Below are 23562 nucleotides of genomic sequence, written 5' to 3' on the forward strand. Positions count from 1 at the left end.
CAGGAAAAGGGAATCACAGAAGTTACCTCGCCAGTTAGTCCAGACAGAGAAAAAGAATATGGATTTTACTGTCAAGTGCTTTTTCCTCTGCATTACTCTTCTTGATGAGAAATAATAACTTGGTGCAGGATGCAGGGAGAAGCCTTGGGATATCCCACTGAGGTGAGCCAGAGGAAGGTGTAGTGATCCATCTTGCTTTTAGAGGATCAGCTAGGACTTTGTTTCATAAAGGGCCTTCTCCAAACCACCTGGAAGGTGGCTCCTTGTTTGCCTCACATGCCCAGGCTTCTCTCCATGGATGTAAGGAAGAGCCGGCTGCTCAGGTGATTCCGATTTGCTTACCCCCCACTGGAGAATCACCAGCATGAGATGCCAATGGCGCTTAACAATGCCACAAATTAGAATCCCCTGTGGAACTTCTCAATTTTTTAAATAATCCTCCTTCCCAATTCCATTCTTTAATGTTCTGATTTAATTGGTTTGGGGTAGCACCCAGGCAATCTGGATTTTAACCCCCCCCTCCACCGACCCCCCCCCCCCCCCAGGGATCCCAGGGATTCTAATGTGTAGTCAGACTGGAGAAAAGGGAGGCTGCAGGAAGCCTGGGAGTTGAAGCATGGAATGGGATGATAGCACAGAAGTACAGGCGTAAGGGGGACAGTCTGGAGAGAGGTGACTGAGGAGGAAATAGGTCTGAAGGCTGTGGCTCAAGAGAACAGGAAAGCAGAGACAAGGTGTCTCTTTCGGAGAGTAATGAGGTTCGAACAGGCTCAGGCGGAAGCACTTCGGAAGCCAGATTAAACAAAACAGCAAGACTGAGGAGGAAGTCTGTGGAGACCAGATCTACCTACCGGCTCTAGAGGGAAGGGCCTTTGGTTTTCTCACCGAGAAGAAAAGACTAAGGACAGGTGACTCAGAGGAAACTTCTGAACTGGCAGGTAAAGAAGAAATAATGGGACAGTTCTAGAAGAGGGATGCAGCTTGCTGTCAGCAATTCTAGAATCTTCGACCTTCAAATAACAGGGTTAAAAGTCTCTTGTAAAATGAATGATAAGATCTTTGGACCAGAAGGCCTGAGAGGTCGCTAGGGGCAGCCCCCTCACTTCCTAGCAGAGGAACTTGAATCCCAGGGAGGAGCTGGGGCTTGACTAAGAGCACCTGTTACCTGGGGTTCTGACCTCTGCCTGTCTCTGGGAGAGTCAGCACAGTGTGAGAGTCGGGATTACAGACTCTGGAGCCAGCCTATTGAGTTTACTGCCCTCATGTACTGAGTGTGTACTTTGGGGAACTTACTGATATTCTCTGTGCCTCAGTTTCCTGGTCTATAAAATGAGGATTAATATAGTCAAAGGCTATCCTGGATCGTTGGATGGATGAAGTACGTTAATATCCATAACGCATTTAGAACAATGCCTAGCATGTAGGATGTGTTATACAATATTAACTGTAATCATTACACCATACTGTTTTATTCAGGTGATAAAGAGATACTTTAGTGAGTAGGATTGTGGTAATCCCTTGCCCATGTGAGGATGGATATTTGGAGAAAATGCAGATTGGTCATAGTGCCCCATTTTTGATAAAAACTTCAAAGGGATTAGAATGTAGGTGAATCCCCAAGGCATATCTTTGCACACCCAATTTCTTTAAAGTGCAGATTTTGGAGCCTCATTCTAGATCATCACAAACAGAATCTTTGGGAGGTAGGGATAGGGAATTTGTGTTTTCCAAATGTGAGCCAGGTAGTTCTGTTGAACTTTAAAGTGTGACACTTACTGTCCCTAGCTGAGGAAGTGCAGCAGCCTTCCATGGTAAGATTCCAGGGCCTTCCCTCTTGTATGAGATAGGCACTATCCCCTTTTTCCACCATTACAGATCTGGAAATTGAGATTTACGGTGGCAGAATAACTTCCCCAGAGTCATTAGCTTTGTAATGAACAGACTAGAGACTGAAACCAAATCCTTTAGACTCCAGACTCACCATCCTCTCAGTTATCATGTGCTCTGGAGGAAGTAAATTGCCACTTGGCTTCGGTTTTCTTATCTGTAAAATGGGATAATTTTGGTATCTACATAGTAAGATGTTGTGAAAATTAATGCATATGAGGCATATTGCAGAGGACCTTGCCCATAGGAGCAATCAAATATTAACTGTTGTTTCTGCTCTAGATATTGGCATTGTTATGTGTACTCTACTTTCCAAATATTTCCTTCTACAGGCATCTGCTTGACACCCCCTTGGTGCCTGATACTGTGTCAGACTATTGAAATAAATAAATAAATGGTAATGTGAACTTTATCTCCAAGAACCAACTATTCCATGGGAAACTATAAATAAGAAACTGTACTATAAGATAAGATGCAATCCTGACCAGAAAGGAACAAAGAGTCATACTGTCTTAGTAAGAATAAAACTTATTTACCAGGAGCCCTTAGGAAATATGTCAGTCTGGGCAGTTCCATTTTCTAGATAAACATATACTCTTTAAATGGCATTTTTAAAAAAATATATTGGAAGGTAGATATTTCTGAAAATAAAGCATGCTTCTCTGTCTTTTAAACCAAGAATAGTATATACCATGTGAACTCCTCTTAATGATTCAGGATCACCATTGGGAGCCTTTTTTATTGGATTATCATCACATCAAAGTCCTCAGAAGCATCTGAGATGTATCTCTCTCATTAACCTTGTGCTTTTAAAAAAATTTTTCTTTCATTGTTGCAAAATATCCACTTCCCCACAGAAGTCATTGTGATCTGTCAGAAAGAATAGACTTGGAAAACAATTTGATCTTTATTTGTACACTAACTCTGCTAGTCTGTGTGAACAAAGGCCATTCGTCCTTCTGTTCATTCAACAAATATTTATGAATGTCCCATTATTATGTAAGGAATTCTGTTATTTACTGAGATGCAAAAATATATTCATGTAAGTTTTTGTCCTCAGGAGGCTGTAATGTGGACTTTCTTTATTCGTAGCTATAATTTCCTCACATCTTTAAGTGGAACTGAGGCAATAGCTAACATTGCAATGTTAGGAACTTGGGGTGGAGGGCAGTTGGAGAGGGAAATAGTAAATACAGATAGGATTCCAATTCATGAAATCTCCTATGCTATATCATTCTTTATTAACAAGCATTATGGAGCATTTCCAAGCACTGTCCTGGACCTCAGCGATGCAGCAGTGAACAAGGCAATCTGTTCGCATTGAGTTTACATTCCTGTGATGGGAAACTGACAATGTACAAGTAAATATATAATACAGTTTTAGATAAGTAATCTGAAAATATATATAGAAGAAGGCCATAGAGGATGAACCAGAGGTGGAAGGGTCTCTCTCTTTTTCTCCTGGTTCTTTGCACAATGATGTCCATAAGTGTATTGCTTAAGAAATAAATCCTTATGATCTGTTAATTCAATATCAGACATTATTGCTAGGTACTATCCTTTAACATGTATCATATCACATTCAAGAAAAAGATCTCTAAAATTCATTGTTTCTTATTATATACAATTTATTTCCTCCCCTTAGCCAATTTCTATGTTTAATTTTCTTAGAATAAAATTTACCAGGACAAATTATTGAAGTAGTCATGGCATAAAAATTGTTATATCATATGTGAAGGAATTAGATAAACATGGTAATGTGAACTTTATACAGAAGATAGACCCTGTAAAACCCTTTCTCCTGTTATGATAAAATAAAATACATATTAAAAATTTTAGGTTAAGCTGTTTCAGTACCAAGACTTAGAATGAATGGAGCCTGGGTGGGTGAAAATATATGGTGCTCTTACTTTGAAGGGAGCCAATAAGCTAATTTAGCAAATTGATGGGGGTGAGTACTCCAAAGAATTTGTTCTTGAGTTCTCAGCTTCCTGCCATAATTCATTTTATTTTATCTTATCTTATTTTATTTTATTTTTTTTTATTTTACTTATTCTTAATTCTTCAGCCCATCACATACAGCCAATAAAACATGTAAAAGTATTTTGCTATAATTTACAGATAATATTGAGACTAAAATATACAGATTAGGTAAATTTATCTTTTAAAAAACAGAATATCTCTTATTACTCAATACAAACATCGCTTACTATTACTCTATTGGTGAGCTGTTCATCTTATCACTCCTAAGAATGAGGCTCATGACTTGGAAGTACCACTGGCTCTTGGAATATATGACCTGAATAAGTCTTTTAATCAGTTATTCAGCTGTAGAATATTGACAGTAATATCCATTCTATGAATTTGAGCCATAAATCCCTGCTATGTCTCACCATTTTTACCTCCAAAATAATGATTTCATAGGGTTCATATGATACACATTTTAGAATATGGCTATCAAGTGAGATGTATGTGGGTATAATTTCATACTAAAGTATAATAAATGTGAATCATTATTTATGTAGTGATAAAATATTGACCACTATGTGTGTGAGCTATGCTCTATGAATTGAGTTACCATCCCATATTTAAAATACTGATATATTAATAGAGATGATTAGACAACTACATAATTATAATACAAAGTAAAGTATGCACTGGGGCAAGAAGAGAAAAGCTTTGACGGGATCTGATGATAATTTATCATCTTCCAGATGACAAATTCTAGATCTGATAGTAGTCTTTAAGCATCCAGGGTGAGGAGCATATCCTTTGGTCTTCTAGTTTTTTTTTTGTTTTGTTTTTTGTTTTTCCCTCATTGGTCCAAGATCACTTCTTATTTTTAGGTCCACCTCTGATATTCAAGTTGCTTGTCACTTCTTGAATTCTATGCTGAGCAAGTTGTTGTTTCTTCCCTTTTTATACTCCCTAATATAATTGTCCATGAGGAAATTTTTCCAATTTCACACAGTATTAATCAATTTAAACTATAATTTGTCTTAAACTCTCAGAAGATCTTTCATACAGATCAGAGCTTGGCAAACATTTTTGTAAAGGGCCAGACAATAAACATATTAGGCTTTGTGGGCCACATGGTTGCTATTCCAGTTCTGTCAATTCTGCTGCTGTTGCTCAAAAGCAGCCATATATAGCACACAAATAAATTTAGCTCTGTCCAAAAAAAATTTTTCCCCCAAAACAGCCAGTGGGGCCTGATTTGGTTCATGGGTAGGAGTTTGTCCACAGCTGGTCTAGATGAAAGATTACACTGAAAGTTCTTGGCTTCTAGATGGGGATTTTGGTTGGAAATGTGGAGGAAATTTATGGAATCTTTGAAAACCAAATACAATCATTTATGTATATGTCAGTATGTGCATTTCTTTCTTTTGTCTTTTTCTATGCATTTATTGTGTGAAGCTATTGCTATGATCAGATTCCCAAAATAGGTCTATAACTAAGAAAAGATTGAAGACCAATGTGAGTAAAGTATTTTCTGAATGAAATCAGATGAATTTCTGGAGGTTTTAGGGAAGTGAACTTTTCTTCAATTTCTAAAACAACTCACTTTGAGTTGTCTGACAACAAATGAAGAACCATCTGTGGTGGTGACATTTTCTTCAGCTGACATTGTAAAATCACTCTCACTGATAGATCTCTGTTGTTATCCACGGCTTCTATTCTCCAGAGACTAGGTAACCAGTAAGGTCCTCCAATCCTGAGATCTTCTGGTCTTCTATGTGTCTCAAAAAAAAGTTTACTTCTATTTTTCCCCATTTTCTTACAATTATTTTTTGTCTAAATTCAATTTGGCATATTCCTCAATTCTAAGAAAATCCTCTATGGATTTGTGTTTCCCCATAGTCCTTCCAGAGCTCTGTTTTCACATATCTGAGTCATGGATGCTACAGGAACTTCCTATCGGGTCTTCACATTGGTGGAAACCCTAACATATCCAAACCCTGATGCCATGGTGATTACAGCTATTCAAATGTCTCTATATTGTAACTTGGGAGCAGTTCATGGATAAGTTCCTTGTGTGTAAGCTCGTATGTATCTATATTTGCATGGTGTAATGGTAAAAATGGCATAAAAGTAAGATGGACTCAAGTCTCCCCTGTCATTATCTTCTACCAAATGCCAAATTCTAAACTGAAATGGATCAGACTGTATTAACTGATCAATCGATTTATAGAAAGTGATGTTGGATGTTAACTTTTTTTGTATGTTCATGGATTTAGAAAGACTGCTCAGTTTACAAAACAAAATTTTTTTTAATTTTGTTTATTTGGAGAGAGAGAGCATGGGGAAGGGCAGAGAGAGAGAATGAGAGAGAATCCCAAGCAGCTCTGTGCATGGGCTTGATCTCATGATCCTGAGATCATGACCCAAACCAAAATCAAGAGTCAGACGCTTAACTGAATGAGCCACCCAGGTGTCCCACAAAAAGTTTTAATTGTCTACTTTCTTCAGAGCATTTGCAGAGGAATCCAGGATGCCCTGGGTTTAGTATTAGAACCCTGCGGGCTTTCCGTGGGACTGTGAATAAAATCTCTGGGAGTACTTATATGTAGAAAGAAAGTATAGAGGATGAGAAATAAAGCCCTTTTCAGGTTTTGTTGTTGTTGTTGTTCTGTAACTCTGTGCTATAAAAAAAACTAGGAAAATGGTAATATGACTTTTGACTCCCAATTCTTCATTTGTTAGAGGGCCTGTGTAAACAAAATGGAAACATCATTTCAATATATATATATAGATTACAATAGAACTAACGAAGAACAAGAATGCTTAAAACATGCTGAGCTGAGGGAGTAAACTCAAACAATAAAAATAATAATAATAATAATAATAATAATAATAATAATAATATAGATGTCTTAGTCTATTCAGGCTGCTACAATGAAATACCATAGATTGGTGGCTTATAGACAACAGAAATTTATTTTTCATAATTCTGAAGGCTAGGAAATCCAAGATCAAGTTGCTGGCAGAGTTGTTTCTTGTGAGGTTCTGCTTCCTAGTTCATAGATGGCAGTCTTCATTCTCTGTAACCTCACTTGGTAGAAGGGGGAGAGAGCTCTTTGGGTTCCCTTTTATAGGGGCATGAATCATTTATGGGGGCTTTACCATGATGACCTAATCATCTCCCAAAGACCCCATCTCCAAATACTATCAGGTTGGGGATTAAATTTCAAACTATGAAGTCTGGAGAGGACAGAAACATCTAGTACATTGCAGTACCCTTTCTAGGGGAGCTGAGCTTTGTATTGAATGATAGCAAAAGTAAAGATTATGACGTAGGAGAAGATGGTGGAGTACAAGAGGTCATAATTTGAAAAGACTCCTGGCTGAAAAGAAACAACCTGTAGGATATATCTGGCTGAATAATTTGGAAAAGAGCATCTGCCCAAAGGAATAAAAAGGATGAGGGATGAAGTCTGATTACATTTTGTCCAGGGCACAAAGATGAGTGATTGTGAATTCTGAGTCAGAAAGGAGTAGCCGGATAAAAATGCTGTTTGGGGAAGATTGATGATCACACATCAGTTAGGAGAGACTGCTGACAAATGAAATGAGGGGCGTGGGGAGCTTCAGTGGGCTGGAGGTGTGAGAGATGGGGGCTATAATCAGAGAAATCGTTACCTTTAAGGCAGTAATTGGTTAGGATGGAGAGTGAAACAAAAAATATGGGATTTAGAGGATTTGGTACTTGAGAGAAGAAAAGATCACTCCCTCAGCGTTAACATGGGAGAATTGGGATTTTGTTATATACAATAAAGTATTATGGCAGAAGCAAGCTGTGGGCAATCTGATCTTCAGACAGGTGATAGTGGGAAGAGAAAAGTCTTCTGAATATGAAAGAGAAGTGAACTAATCATGGCAGAAAGGAAAATACAAGAGATTTTTCTTAAGAATTTAGTTTATTAGTTCAGTAATAAAATATTTTATTGGTTATGACACTTTGTTGTTCAAGTTGATTATGACACTAAATGCATTTTATCCATGTAAGTTTTTCTTTGCCAGGACTGAAGGTGTCATATGGGTGTGATGATGGGGTGAATATGGAGATAAGGAACAGAGTGGTCATTTTTCAACATGAAGTTAAAAAGGAAAGAATTCTATTTAATGAAGACAAGATGTTAATAGACTTGATTTAGATTGTGTAAGAAGCTTTCCGGAGGTGGACATATCTCAAGCATATGAATAAATTTACTCCTCCAAGGCTCTTGGGCATTGTTGCATGAGATGATGAGACAATTTATTAAAGGGAATCAAGGTGCTCTTTGGCATGCCTAGAACTAAGTATAACAATTAATAATCATAACGGTTGTCATAATAGCAGAGTAAACTGAAAAGATAGGAGCGTTTCCAAACTAAAAATAAAAATGGAATTATGTGATTTGAATGCTCCTGAAGCTAACTAGAAGACTCGTTCTGGGGAAGATTTAGAGAGGTTGGTAGTAAAAGCTTAAGTAAAAATTTGATGGATTGATAGATTAGACAGATGGATAGATGGATATACAGAAGAAGCCAGGTTCAGAGTTTTAAACCACTTTTATCTGAGAAGTGGGGACACTCCCATAGTATTTGAGTGCTCAAGTCTCCTTGGAAAACAATAGGGACCTCAGCCGCCTTTACTTACACTACATTTGAGAGTCAGCTCCCATGAATATTGAGAATTTGCAGAAAGGACAGATATTCTGTTAATACCATGCATTGATCAGTACTTCATTTCCTGCTCATCTGAAGGAAAAAGGATAATTCTTGTGATGAGATAGAATTAGTAGGAAATTTTGTTCTTTCACAAATATCCTCCTATGAAAAAAACCTTCATATTGGTCAAATTCTATAGCGAATGAAAATAAGAACCACATATGTATAATATATATAGTTTAATAAATCATGAGCTCATACAATCTTAAATTTAAAGCCTTGCTCTATCATAAATAAATAAATAATAAATAAATAAATAACAAGCCCAGCTCTCTTATTAACTAGCTGAGTGACCTTGAACAATTTCCTTATCCTCTCTGAGCCTAAAATTGTCATGTGGAAAACTGGAAAAGCAGGTCCAGTGAAGTAAAATCCTATCATAATCAATGGCAATCCTTTCCTGCCAATCACCAGGCAAATAGAACACAAACCCAAATGAATGGCCCATGCTGGCTTTTCTGCCCTTTAGAAGGTCACAGTCCAGTGGGAAATTAGGAGCACAGAAGGTTATGGCAGAAGGTAAAAATTAGACATTGAAGGTGTTCTATTTCTGGGATGGAAGTACAAAAACTTTCAAAGGAGCAACATGCATGTCTCACTTAATACTAAATCCCTCACATCGTCTTTCACATAATACTCAATATATTTATTGTCGAGCCCTTTGCACATAAACCTTTGACTAAAATACATTATTAGATGAGGGTAGCAATAAATTCACAGAGGGTTTTTTTTTTTTTTTTAAATCTGAGCAATTTCACTGCGTTTTTTTCAATGGCTTTCAAGAACACAGATAATAGTACAACAATTAGAAAGTAATCAGTTTTGGGTATTTGCTTTTAACATAATTTAATTTTAAGTTTAATATTTTTAAATTTATAATAATGGCTGTGTTTAACAACTGGCTTGGAAAATTCTAGAATATTGAACATTCTGCTTTCATTAGCCAATATCCTAGCACATCAATGGATCTAGGCTAAATTCTTCAGGTCTAGGCTAAATTCTTCAGGTAGCAAGACTAGATGGTCTTTTATTTTTAAGATTTTATTTATTTATTCTTGAGAGACACAGAGAGGGAGGCAGAGACACAGGCAGAGAGAAAAGCAGGCTTTCCCCCAGGAAGCCTGATGTGGGACTCAATCCCAGGATCCTGGGATCATGACTGGGATCACGACCTGAGCCAAAGGCAGATGCCGAACCACTGAACCACCCAGGTGCCCCAGCTAGGCAGTCTTTAAGGGCACAACCAACCTTGACATTCTATGTGGTTCACAAAGGTTTAGATTCGTGTGTGATGCCATCTTTCCAAGTGTGGGCACAATTAGAAGGGAGAACTCCAGGTATGTTTTCCTGGAATTCCTTGTGCCACATTCTCTCTCTACCAGAGGAATGATATCCTGTCAAAGGAGCCTTTGAGTCAGGAAGCCTAGGAGCAGCCAGTGAGCTTCTGGTCTGCATCACTACTAAATCTTGTTTTATTTTGTTAAGTGGATTAGAAGATGTTTAATCAAATATACTTCTATTCTCATAGTATTAAGTTTGGTTCTAAAGGGGAGTAAGGAGGCTTTAAATACCCAGAAAATGATAAGGATGGGAACTGTTATAAGAGGTCAAGGGTTGGGTAATTCATGATGGTGGTTAGTGTCTCATGCATCAATTTATTTTTCCTGGGCTGTGGTTAAAGACCGATGCTGGGGAAAAAAAAAAAAAAAAGACCGATGCTGAATACAATATAGCTAGGGTGAACTCGTTCTTTTTTAATTTTTAGCTTTTCCATCTATTAAATAAGAAAAAAGTAGGCTGAATGATCTCAGAGGTCTATTAATTCTAAAATCCATCTATAAAACTAAAGTTGTTTGGACTCTGAAATACTAGATTTGGAGATTTTTCAGGAGTGCTGAAAGAAAATGTGTGAGATTTGAGTGGTGACTTCTTGGGCAGAACAGGAATAGCAAGAGGAAATGAGACTGTTAGCAGATACCTCTTGGGGTTTTTAGGTCATTTCTACAGAGTAGGGTTTTGGGGGCGGGGTACATTTTGCTGAGTTAATGCAGAGAGTATAGGAGAGTTAATCCACAAAAAACAAGCTGAAAAGAAAAAAAATATGACTTGAGACTTCCTACTTTTGGGTGTGACTGGTTTGACAAAACCATTTGAACAGAGTGATTGTTCCATGAGTAAATTGATACTCAGATTCACCCAAAGGCAAAGCCTCTGAAGATAGGTAGGATTTACTTCACTCTTCCTGCCCTATGGCACTAGCTGATCTCCTTCCTTCCTTTCTCTCAATAATGTTTTACAACTTTATTCAGAGACTAAGAATCAATTCTGGGTTTGCTCAGGAAAGACCTTGAGGATTCTCTCACCTAGACTCCTGATTTTTAACTTTTTAACAGAACCTGTTTTTCAAATGAAATCTTGCTCAGAACACTAATATACTTAAGACAGGCAGAAGCCAAACTTCGTGGTGTTAAGGAGTGTCTGGAGTCCTACCAGTAGGGCCATTTCTTTATATCTGGTAAATACACTGAGGTACCAGAAACCCTAAAGTACCATGAAACCAATTTGAAAATCACTGATCTATTCCAAACCCCACTCCCATCTTTTGGAATAAAGTCCCCTTAAAGCTTGAGATCCTGGACTGAGGTACAGTAGGGGTAAGGGTGGGGAGGAGCTGTCGCCTAGTTCAGTGTAGCAAGCCTGAGATAAAAGTCAGCTAGGGGAAGATGAAAGGTAATGGGAGCATTGTTTTGGCCCAAGGACACAGAAAGAGAAAGAAAAATTTGAAATGGAGAGAAAGGAGGGTTAATTCAGGTTTAATAGAATTACTTTTGTGTGATACTTTTACAGCTTTAACAGGCCTTTCAAATATACTATTTAATTAATTCAATTCAGCAAGTATGTCCTGGATACAAATTATGTATTTGATCTAATCCAACCAATGTATTAACTACCAGGCACTGTATAGAAAGCGTGTAGCACATTATTTCGAGAGGGCCTTTCAACCACCCTGTGAAGCAAGCATAGTTGAAGAAAATACGGTGCAGAGGTGAAGTAACTTTACGATGTGTGAGTAGTAGACCTAAAATGTGAACCCAAGTCTGTCACACTTCAAAACCCATGTTCCTTCCACTCTACCGTCAAGGAAGTATAAAACTAAGAAATGCCAGGAGATATGGGCTTTGCCTTCAAGTTACTTAAAATCCTCTACACTTGGTTAATTGTCGAACAAACGAAATAGGATGAGTTAGCATTGATGAGATGTAACAAAAGGCCAACAAAGTTTGGAGAAAGACAACTACATTTCAAGTAAGGGACAAGGAAACGCTTTGTGGGGAGGAAATCACTGAGGACTGCGTAGGCATCTGTGAGGCAACAGAGCAGAGATGACTGTCCCTATGTCACAATCAAGGAAGCTGAAGTTCATGGAGCTGGGAGGCTTGTCCTTTGCAGCTGGTTAGTGGTGACATCAGAAATACAGGGAAGGTCTTTTAGGAGTCGGAGAGAAACTAGAGAGAAAATGTGAACATAACATAAAGTGTCTGACTTAACCTTTTTGCTGATAATTGACTTTGTCCCGGTTTTCTCTGTCCCTAATTCTGCTAGCATTTGATTGTCTTCCCTGGACTGGTATGACCACTTTGCCTATAAACTGATATACTTATAAATCTTTCCTCCACACAGCTTCCAGATTTATTAATATAAAATGTATTCTGTAAGTCTCATGCTTCAAATCCTTTAACACTGCAGAGGTGGATATGCCAACCTCCACGTGTGATCAAAAATTTGTGTAGAACTAAATACACAATATATGCATGTGTGCAAATAAGTACAAGTAAAACTGAGAATTTCTGAATAAGATAAATGGATTGTAGTGGTATCAATATCCTAGTTCTAATATTTTAAGGGTTTTGTAAGTTGTTCCTTACCATTGGGGAAGTTGCATAAAGGGTGTATGAACTCTGTGTATAATTCATTACAACTGCATGCAAATCTATACTGATCTCAAAAAGTTCATTTAAAAATCTTTTGCAAAAACTAGAAGTATCGAAATATTTAAGCTTCTTTGAACATAGCATACAATTTTCTTCTTCTCTCTCTGGCTCTATTTTCTAGCATTCTCTGCCCCAGATCTTACACTATGCTAACATAGAATTGTTTGCAATTTTCTCACATACAACCGAAGTATTTTCCATTTTAGTATTTTGTTTATGTTGTTGCCATAGACTACTCACTCATATCATTATCCTTACCTGGCATAGCTAATTTCTTTGCACTGTTTAAGGCTCTTTCTTTGATCCCTCAGATGAGATGATATACTTTATCTTTGTAGTTTCATAGTGTTATACATACTCTTACTGTATTTATTAGAGGTTTGGTTTCTTGTCTTACCTTCAATACAGTGACCTTCTAGAGAGTGAGATAGTTTTACTTGCTTTTTATTTTCAGTGGCCTTTATTTTTGCTAGTAAATAATAGATACTGTCAATGTGTTAAACTTGAGTAAATGAATGTACTTCTTCATATAGTTTGGAAATTACCAACAATAAATCCAATGCTATTATCTTCTATTATGTAACCAGACCAGAGTATTCATTTGCAAATTTAAGATGATTGACTATCTTAGTACACTATTTATTAACACTTTATGATATTAACAGTAATGATTAAGAGCTTAGTTAATTTCATCCTGGGGTAAAATTAGTCTACTGACAATCACAATGAATCATAGACTGAGATGATCTGTGTAGATAATATGCAGACTTGGAGACAGCTTCACCTGAGAAAGGTATTTTCCTTCATGTATACAGGGATCAAGGTTATTTTTTTTAAGTAAAGGCAAACTTGGGGACCCAGCAACAAAATGGGGCAAACAGAAATAGTATTCATTTGCATCTTATTGAGATGTTTACTTATCCTTTAGTTGAACACAGAATTTTACACTCCAATTAAAAACCACCCACACACACATCAAAGTAAGCTAACCGGTGATTCAAAAAAAAAAAAAAAATCTAGGTTCAGAGGTTTGAGTTTATTGTCCCTGGGCACAATGCTAAGATGGTAGTTATGAAAGGTAAACTTCTTACTGTTTTCTGACTCTCCTTTTAACCTGCTAGAGGCAGAATGGACAGATAATCAGTAGAGACATTTATACAACGGGTTTAATAATAGGTCACCCTGGCTGTCAGACTTAATGAAAGGAATGTTTGTTTTCTTTTTGAAATCTTCAGAACATAGATGCTGGGTAGTGGAAGCGTGGAGTTTAACAACATTATTAGATACAAAAGAATTTGTTCGAGGGTGTGATTATCTGACTTTATGGCAAAATGGGATCCATGACACTACCCAAAGGAACACCAATCACGCAACTTACAAACTTTGCTATGTATGCCTGGATGGTTCTGAAAATTCACATGAGTTTTTCTTGATTGAATATGCTTTGGTTTAAATATTCAATATTGTAAATATGGGAACTATAATTCTAGTTTCATTTTTATTCTCTTAAGGTTCGTAGAAACCCCAGCTCATTTCTCTTGGAAAGAAAGTTATTACCGATCCACTATGTCCCAGAGCACACAGACAAATGAATTCCTTAGTCCAGAGGTCTTCCAGCATATCTGGGATTTTCTGGAACAGTAAGTATCAAATAAGCAAAAAATGTTGTACTTGATTTATTACAAATAGGAAAATGGGGTTTGTAAAAATATTGCTTACTAGGGCATGTTTCTAGAATCAATAAAAATCAGTCAATATTGTTGGAAAAATTTATTTCCTCTAATAGTATTTCTGTGTTCAAAATTCAGCAGAGATTTACTAAGTTTATATCACCAAAAAACCAGTATTCCAAGGTGGTATAATTTTGGAGCATCAGAAGGGCTCTCCTTAAACCATAAGAGACCATAATCATAGGAAACAAACTGAGGGTTGCTGGAGGGGAGCTGGGTGGGAGGATGGGGTAACTGGGTGATGGGCATTAAGGAGGGCATGTGATATAATGAACACTGGGGTGTTGTTTGCAACTGATGAATCATTGAACAATACCTCTGAAACTAATAATACAATATATGTTAATTAATTGAATTGAAATTTTAAAAAGGAAGTAGATGGGGATCCCTGGGGCTCAGTGGTTTAGTGCCTTCCTTTAGTTCAGGGAGTGATCCTGGAGTCCCGGGACTGAGTCCCACATCGGGCTCCCTGCATGGAGCCTGCTTCTCCCTCTGCCTGTGTCTCTGCCTCTCTCTCTTTCTCTCAATCTGTCTCTCATGAATAAATAGATAAATTTTTTTTTTTAAAAAAAAGGGAGGTAGCTTTCCTTCCTAACTCCAAATAACTTCCCTAATGACTCCCTTGATACCCAAAATCTCTTCCTTTGGCTTAAAGACTCTCATCTGCTATTACAATACAAATACCCCCGAGAAGGTAAAATACTAAATTTGGTTGGTCATTTACGCCTTACTCGGAAAATGATTATTGTCTCTATTATTAATATTGAACTTGGGTAAGTGAATAAATTCAGGGAAAGATAAAAGAAGAGTACTTGGCACACTAAAGGATAGGTTATAAAATAATACTTATAAATTGAGTATAAAAATACTCAATTCCTGATATGTCCTTTCTCTCCCATGTTCCACCCAGCAATTTTCTGACAAGGGCAGGGATCACCGATTCCCATGGTACCAATAGGACATAGATTTGAACTGTCTGAGAGGATACATTTGGCATGTGGTTGAGCTACAGTCCAAACCTAGAGTTTCTGAGTCCAATCAATGAGCTTTGGCAACTTTGAAACATATAGCTCATTGTTATCAACTGGGTACTTGTGTTTTAGTCCCATTCCCTGCCTAACATACCTTTGTTTGTCCTTGATGGTAGGCCCATATGTTCAGTTCAGCCTATTGACTTGAACTTTGCGGATGAGCCATCAGAAAATGGTGCAAGAAACAAGATTGAGATTAGCATGGACTGTATCCGGATGCAAGACTCGGACCTCAGTGACCCCATGTGGGTGAGTGGCAGGAGCTTTTCCTTTCATCTGTGGGCCATGTCCATCTTGAATGGATAAGACCATTGGGCAGAGAGTCAATGTGGTCAGCAGAGAGAAAATTAGGTGTTTGTGGATTTTGTGTCTTCTTCAACTCTTCTTTACTATATATGTTTCCACTGGTGTGAGGAAGGTGGGTTGGGAATAATCCCTTACATTCTTTATCTAAATCGTTCCTTGTTTCTATTCCAACTTGGAGTGGATGATACCAGTCCACGGTTTTACAGGAGGTAGAGAGAGTCAGAACCAGAGTCTAGGTCTGAATTTTATCCAAATTCTATACTACGGCAGACCCTTCTCCCATGGAACTATCCTTCTTAAATAAAGGAGGAAGAAGTAAATTCAATGTGAACACACAGATTTAAGTACCTGGTAACAGAGTTAGAGGAAAGAAGGTAAGTAATGCATAAAATAGTATTTTTGGGGGGTGGAGCTTTGCCACTGAGTCACTCATGACTTCAGGCTTCAGTTTCTCATTATAAAGGAGACCAGGAGTGTAATGGGCTAGTAATAATAAAACACTTTTCTGAAATGTCTAGATGAAATTTTCTGTATTTATAGAATACGTAGTACTGGTGGGCTTTTTTTTTGTCTTGTCTTTTATTATTCTTTAGAAATTATTATTCATTCACCATACAAATCCTGCTGCTTTTTCTGTAAAAAAAAAATATATACACACACATACGCACACACACAATTCAAACAAATCCTTCTAGAAAAATAGAGGGAAGAAAGAGCTAGGAAAAAAAGGTGATTTCATAGATCACATGTGGACATGATTTTGAACATCGCTTTAAAAAGACCTTGCCTTTCTTGTCTGATAGAAGATTTTACTGGAATTTTCACCATCTATATATTTTTCTAATCTGGATTGTACTATTTTTTTTTAATATTGAGATAAAGTGTGTCAGGACAGGGAAGAGGAAATATCCAAAAATATAAAGTTGCAACTTTGCAAATGTACTTATGTTTTGTCACTAAATTGTTAAAAAAATATTCTTCAGTGGCCCCTTCCATTCTAATACCAATACAGTTCTCAATGATCTTTGAGCTAGTGAAAGGAAATGGATGGATAAATCCAAGGAGCAGGGCAGGTCACTTAAGGCCTTATAATGTATTACAATTAAACATAAGTAGTGGTAAATTCTGATTCGACAGTGACTTTGAAATTAGGATATTTCCAACTCACTTAATAATATCACCTTTGGATAGGTAGCACAAGCCTAGGCAAACCTATCTTTTTATATTCTCTCCAGGGATTTTCTGTTCTAATTCCTGACTTCATAAAAGCAAATTAATTTATATAAAGCTTACAATGGAGAATCAAGCCTTTTTATTTACAGTTTCTACTATAATTTCACATACTTTCACACACTGAAGCATATGGTTTCTTAATGTGCCATGCCCTGTTTTACCTTTTATATTATTAGAAATTTTCTCCTTAGGAACATCTTAGTTTTTTGTTTGTTTTTGGTTTTGTTCTCCCCCTCTAGCCAATTCCTATCTATCTCTCAACAACCAGTTTACCCTGTCTTCTCTGGGAAAATTTCCATATCACTATTCACCACCAGTTTGAGTTAGGTACCATCCTCTGAAGCAATCTAGGGTATCTTTTTAGTCCTATTACTTATTATGTTATCATAATATTATCATTGTTTATTTCTCTGTCTCTTGAGGGGACGGGGTCGTATCTTATTGTGCTTAGTATTTGTTACCACAGTGTCATACAATAGACCCTCAGGAAATTGTGCAGTCATATGAAATGAGACTTGGAAGTTATCTAAAAAAGTCAAAAAGCTCTCTTTAAAGCAGTCCTGTCCAAAAGAACTTTCTTTCAATGATGGAAATGTTCTAAATTCTGTACTGTTTAATGCAGTAGCAACTAGCCACATTTTTCCTATGGGCATTTGAAGTGTGGCAAGAGCAACTGAGAAACTTAATTTTAACTTTAGTCAATTCAAAGTTAAATGACCACATGTGGCTAGTTGGTAGAATATTGGGTAGCATGGTTCTAGAATATCTCCAGTCAGAGCACTCTTCTCTCCTTGAACATTCACAACAGCAAAGCTTCCTGTCCCATCCACCTCTTGGATTCCTTCCCTTGTGACTATGGTCTGTCAATGTAGAAAATGTTATGATTTTAGGTAATTTATTCTTTACTTTCACTGTTTTCTCAATTCTGTTAGAAAATACCCAGATTTGCTATCTGAGCAAAAGTTCAGTTATTTATTTATTTATTTATTTATTTATTTATTTATTTATTTTATTTTATTTTATTTTTAAACTTCAGTTATTTAAAGTCCATTTGGGTGTTTTTAGTCCATTTTTTAGCTTTGGAGAAATCCTAGTGGAGTATCTGAGTAAGAGTCATGGAAGCTATACAATGATGTTAGGGAAAAAGGAAGAATAAGAAGGGGAGAAAGCCAAGACAATACATTGATGAGATTGTCCTCATGGATAAGAGTCTAGCTGAGAATGCACTGCTGTATGGGTTAGAGGCTATTGTTATTTAAGAAATACTGATATTTAAGAGAATTATCCATTTGTACTCAACAATTTTTTCCTGTCAATTATTTATATATATGTACTTGATATTGGTTCTTTGAAATAGATGTTTAATAATGTTGCTAGGATGACTGACCTGATTGAAACTTAGAGTGTTCAATTTGAAATTGATCCAGATTTTCCTGTTATAATTATAAATTTTTGAAACTGCATTTTCTTAAGCATCAATGTTTGATAATTAACATATTTGATATTTCATTTAATATTTCCAATCACTTTGTGAATTTTATAAATTAATAAATCAAAGAAAAAAATAGTTCAATAACTTTCCTAGGATGACGTGTACATTCCACAGCAGTGTCAGTGTCCTATCCATGCTATCGGACTTAATCTTTTCTTTTCTCATTTTTACTACACAGTACTATATTTAAGAGGAATTTGAACTCTATTTCTATTTATGTATCTGTCTCTTCCATGAGCATTAGGATGACTGTGTGGAGAAACCACTTCTCCCCATGAGATGGTCCTATGGTAGAGTCTCCACACTTTTCCTTCTCTGAAGAGGCACAGGTCGCCATCAGTAATGATGGATAATAAAACAGTTGTCCCATTACTTGTTGGCACCTTCAAGCTTGAAATTGTTTACCAGATTAAACTGAGGGTAACACAAAATCAGGAAATAAGACCTAGGAACATTGCAAGGAATAAGGGATTGAAATAATTCAGGAAAAGCTGGAAAACAAAATGAAAATATGATTTTTCCAGTGATAGTTCATTTAGGAACTTAGGAAAGAAATATACAAGTTAAGGGAGAAGAAACTTGATTACATAAGCTTGCTTCTCAATTGCTGTTCTGTTTTTAATCTCCAAAGAAGTGAAATATTGCTAATAAGTTATAGTTTTGTATGAATCCTTTGTTTTCCCTTGTCTTAAGACCATTCCAACACCCTTATCTATGTCCACACGTGGAGGATACATAGATGGGAATATGTAACAATGACAGTGCTCAGCAACGGGAATGGCAAAATGGTAGATGTGGTCAAGATCCTGTAACTAGTGTTCTGGTTTGTAAAGTATTCTAAAAGAATCCTGGTTCTTCAAACAGACAACTGCTGCTACTTGGTAGCATATTTTCACTTTCCTTATGTATATAGGTTAATAGCTAAATAGTTCTAAAACTCTGCACATAAATTACTTTCTCTTTGCATATGGTATTTTTAAAATACGGGATTTTCGCTAAGTGTATCCTCACCTTACTATGCAAGAAATATGAATCTGTGGACACAACATGAAACAGCATGTCAGATTATTAAGGACAGAAATCTTGAAATTGAGAATGGCATCCCATTTTCATTGAGATTTAATACAACTTTCACCTTAATAATTAGTCATGAAATGGAATCATGATGTTTTGCTCTGATTATTAAAAAAAAAGGAATTTGAATTAGAATGATTTTAATATCCCTACACAATGAACTACATTGAATAGCAAATGAAGGTTGAATGAGATTTCTCAAAAATTTTTCATAATTTAGCCTATGTTTCCAAGATCCTGTTGGCTTTAGATTCTAATATATTCCTTTGTATCTCACCCTTGCCTTATTTACAAACTGTCTAAACATGCCTGCCATGTCTTCAAGAGGGAGATAGTGACATCAACATTTACATGTTTTCCTGGAATGACTGATGGAAACTATGTAACTTTTATTTTTGCATTTATTGGTCCTTTGTGCTTGAAAGGAAGCCCTATTTAGTTGAATTGGGTTTTTCCCTAGTGATTTGAGTGGCAATTACCTAAAACCATCCATTTTTGTAAATTCTTATTGTAGCATCCCATATATACATGAAGAGTCATCAGTTCTTCAGCTCTGTATCTCAAAAGAGCGGAAATTGTGTTTGTGTTTTGGAAAGGCTTAGGCCACAGCACCAAGCATTTTGCCCTACATTTTAACTGATCCGAGATTTCTATAAGATTTCAAGTATATATACTAGATCTAGCCACAAGCATTTCCTTAGTACTTTTCTGTAAGCTATGTTCTTTGTGATACAGATGAAAAAATCATGGTCTCTAGCTTTGAGAATACCATAATATATCAAATGAGCAAATGTGTACAAAATTACACATATGTATGCATTTTTTTAAAGACACACGCAAAAGGAATGATTTATTGTGCCTGAGAAAGACTAGCAATATGTACAGAGAAGGTTATTTTTATATAGGCCTTGAAATATGAGTCAAATTGATCAAAACAGAATGGAAAAGAGGTCCAAGTTTCAGTAACTTTTATGAAAATAATGTATTAAAAACTATAATATAATGCTCAGACATTTTAAAATACAAGACATAAGCGTTTGGCTAAGGAGAAATTTCTAAAGAAAAAAAGAACAAAATAAAAATTTGAAAAATCGATAGCACATGTCAAAGGTTTAATGGCCCTAATAAACTAAATGTTTAAAAATTAATAAGAGAAAGATGAAGTCCCTGCTTTCTGGCAAAGAGTCTAAGTAATTCACAAATATTTAGCAGATAAAATAGTTCAACCTCTCTAATAAAAAAAAATTGTGAATTCCAACAAGTCATAGATGGTATCATAGATTATCATCTACCTGGTCAGCAAAGATTTAAATGATTGACGATATCCAGTGCTGATGATATTGTTGAGAAACAATCTTTTCACTTTGAGCAGGAATATAAATTGATATATTTGGAGGACAATTTTGCCCATTCTAATTTATTTAATTTTAAAGGTAATTACCCTTCATCCATAAGTGCCACTTGTAGGAATTTTTTTTTGCACAACAATTTAAAATATGTAAATAAGTCTACACACAAACATACATGGGTACATATGGACATATGTACAAACACACACATATACGCAGAAATGAAGGCTTCATTGCAGCATTGTTTAAAATATCTATGAAATGGTAAGACCAGATAGAATTTTTTAGGCTTGAAAGTTTTAGATGCAGATAGGAAAGAAACTAGAGTTTAAAGCAAATGAGGGTTAAGCTCACCATTGAGAGATGGTATTAGCAATTATGATGCATGGTCATTTTCATCTTGCCAGTTTTATTGTTCATGAACCCCAGTGTGATTTCTGTGTTTGTGCTTTGTGTGGGGTATCTTTATGTTCTGGGAAAGATTATGTAGAATTGATATTATTTCTTATGAAATGTTTAGAAGAATTTGCTAATGAAATCATCTGGGCCTGAATATTTCTTTTTGGAAAGCTCTTTAATTATAAGTTCAGTTCTGGTAATTGTTACAGAACTATTGAGATGATTTATTTTGTCTTGGGTAAGTTTTCATAAATAGTGGTTTGTAGGGGCACCTGGGTGGTGCAGTTGGTGAAGCAGGAGACTCTTGATTTCAGCTTGGGTTGTAATCTCATGGCCATGATCTTATGGTTGAGAGATCGAACTCCATGTAGGTCTCTGCGCTCAGCATGGACTTTCCTTGAATTTCTCTCTCCTCCCTCTGCCTCTCCCACCCATGTGTGCTCTCTCTTTCTCTGTCTCTCTAAAGTAAAAAAAAATAAATCTTTAAAAAACAGTGGTTTATAAGGAATTGGTTGATTGCATCAACATTTTGAAATTTTGTATGAAGAATTGTTGGGAGTATTCCCTTACTACTTTTAATGTTTGTGGGAACTGTAATATCTTCCTGTTTCATTTCTGATATTGGTAACGTGTGTCCCCTCTCTTTTTCTCTAACAGTCTCACTGAGGGTTATTAATTGTATTGATCTTCCAAAAAGCCAGCTCAGTTTCTTTGGTTTCACTGTTTTTCTCTACTATCTTTCCATTTTCAGCTTTATTATTTCTAGTCTTATTTTCTTCTGCTTCTTTGGGTTTATTTTGCTCTTCTTTTTCAGGTTTCTTAAACTGAAAGTTCTCATTATTGAGTTGAGATATTTCCTGTCTTCTAATGTTAGTATTTATGTTTATAAATTTCCCATGAAACACTATATTAGTGGCATCTCCTAAATGTTGATATGTTGTATTTTTATATTGTTCAGTTTAAAATATTTTCTGATATCCCTTGAGACTTTCCCTTTGACCTGTGTGTATTTATAAGCATGTTTAATTTCCAAGAATTTGGGTATTTTCTGTTATGTATCCATTTCAGACTTCTAGTTTAATTCCATGATGATCAGAAAACCTACTTTATATGATTTCAAAATTTTGAAATTTGTTAAGTTCATTCCATATATCAGTTTATGGTTTATCTTGGCAAATGTTCTGCGGGCACTTGAAAAGACTGAATTCTTCTTTTCTTGGGCAGAGTGCTCTGGAAATGTCAATTAGGGCCTGTTGGTTTATGGTATTATGAAGTTTTTCTCCATCCTTGCTTATTTTCAGGCTACTGGTTCTATTGATTACTGAGAGAAGGATATTGAATTCTTCAACTCCAATTATGGATTTATCTCTTTCTTCTTTCACATCTGTCTGGTTTTGCTTCATGTATATTGAAGCTCTATTTTTAGGTGCATTATTTTTGAGTTTGTTACATCTTCCCGGTGAATTGATCTTTTTGTCATTATATATTTCTCTTTATTCCTGGTAACATACTTTTTTCTAAAATCTCCTTTGTTTTTATATTAATGTAGCCAATTTAACTTTTGAGTAATGTTTGCATGGTAAATGTTTTCTTCATCCTTTTACTTTTGACCCATATTTATCATTATATTTGAAGTGAGTTGCTTCTTGACAACATATAGTTGGTCACTTTTTACCCATTCTGGCCATCTCTATTAATTGGTGTACTTACATCATATATATATATATATACATACACACACATACAGTGTGTGTGTGTGTTTCTCTCCATTGCTCTTTTGTTTCCTTTTCTCTGACACTATTTAGATCAGTTGGCCTATTTTTAGTATTTCCTTTTAATTATTCTATCTTGGTTTTGGCTATATTTCTTTGCATAATTTTAATTGATTCTTTAGGGGTTGTCACACCCATAATTTCTCATAGTCTATTAAGAATCAATATTTTACCACTTCAAATGGAATGTAGAAAATTTGCCACAATATTGGTTTCATAACCCTCCCGCATGATGTTGTATTTGTCATATATCTATGTACATTGAACACTTCATCAGACAATGCTATAATTTTTTATTTTAACTATCAAGTGTATTTTTTAAAGATTTTATTTATTTATTCATGAGAGGCACAGAGAGAGAGGCAGAGACACAGGCAGAGGGAGCAGCAGGCTACCCGCAAGGAGCCTGATGTGGGACTCGATCATGGATCCCGGGATCACACCCTGAGTCAAAGGCAGAGACTCAACAACTGAGCCACCCAGGCATCCCTGTCAAATGTATTTTTAATGAACTCAAGAGAGTAAGTCTATTTTATTGAACAGGAGGCTATTTATCATTGATGTTGTTCTTTGTTCATACTAAAGT

The 23562-nt window shown here is 36.0% G+C and overlaps 1 protein-coding gene across 8 annotated transcripts in view; it reads left to right on the top strand.

The window, feature by feature from the left end:
- The window catches only part of TP63 (tumor protein p63), a 218428-nt gene that overhangs the window by 63044 nt on the left and 131822 nt on the right, over window positions 1–23562 (top strand). For 5 of the 8 annotated variants that reach the window (XM_035710336.2, XM_025425342.3, XM_025425341.3 and 2 more), the window contains 2 exons: window positions 14102–14230; window positions 15468–15600. In XM_035710336.2, the coding sequence (XP_035566229.1) occupies window positions 14102–14230; window positions 15468–15600 (262 nt within the window). The other 3 variants (XM_025425344.3, XM_049105706.1, XM_025425343.3) reach the window with 3 other exon arrangements.

Source organism: Canis lupus, chromosome 34 (assembly GCF_003254725.2).
Source record: "Canis lupus dingo isolate Sandy chromosome 34, ASM325472v2, whole genome shotgun sequence".
NCBI lineage: Eukaryota > Metazoa > Chordata > Mammalia > Carnivora > Canidae > Canis > Canis lupus.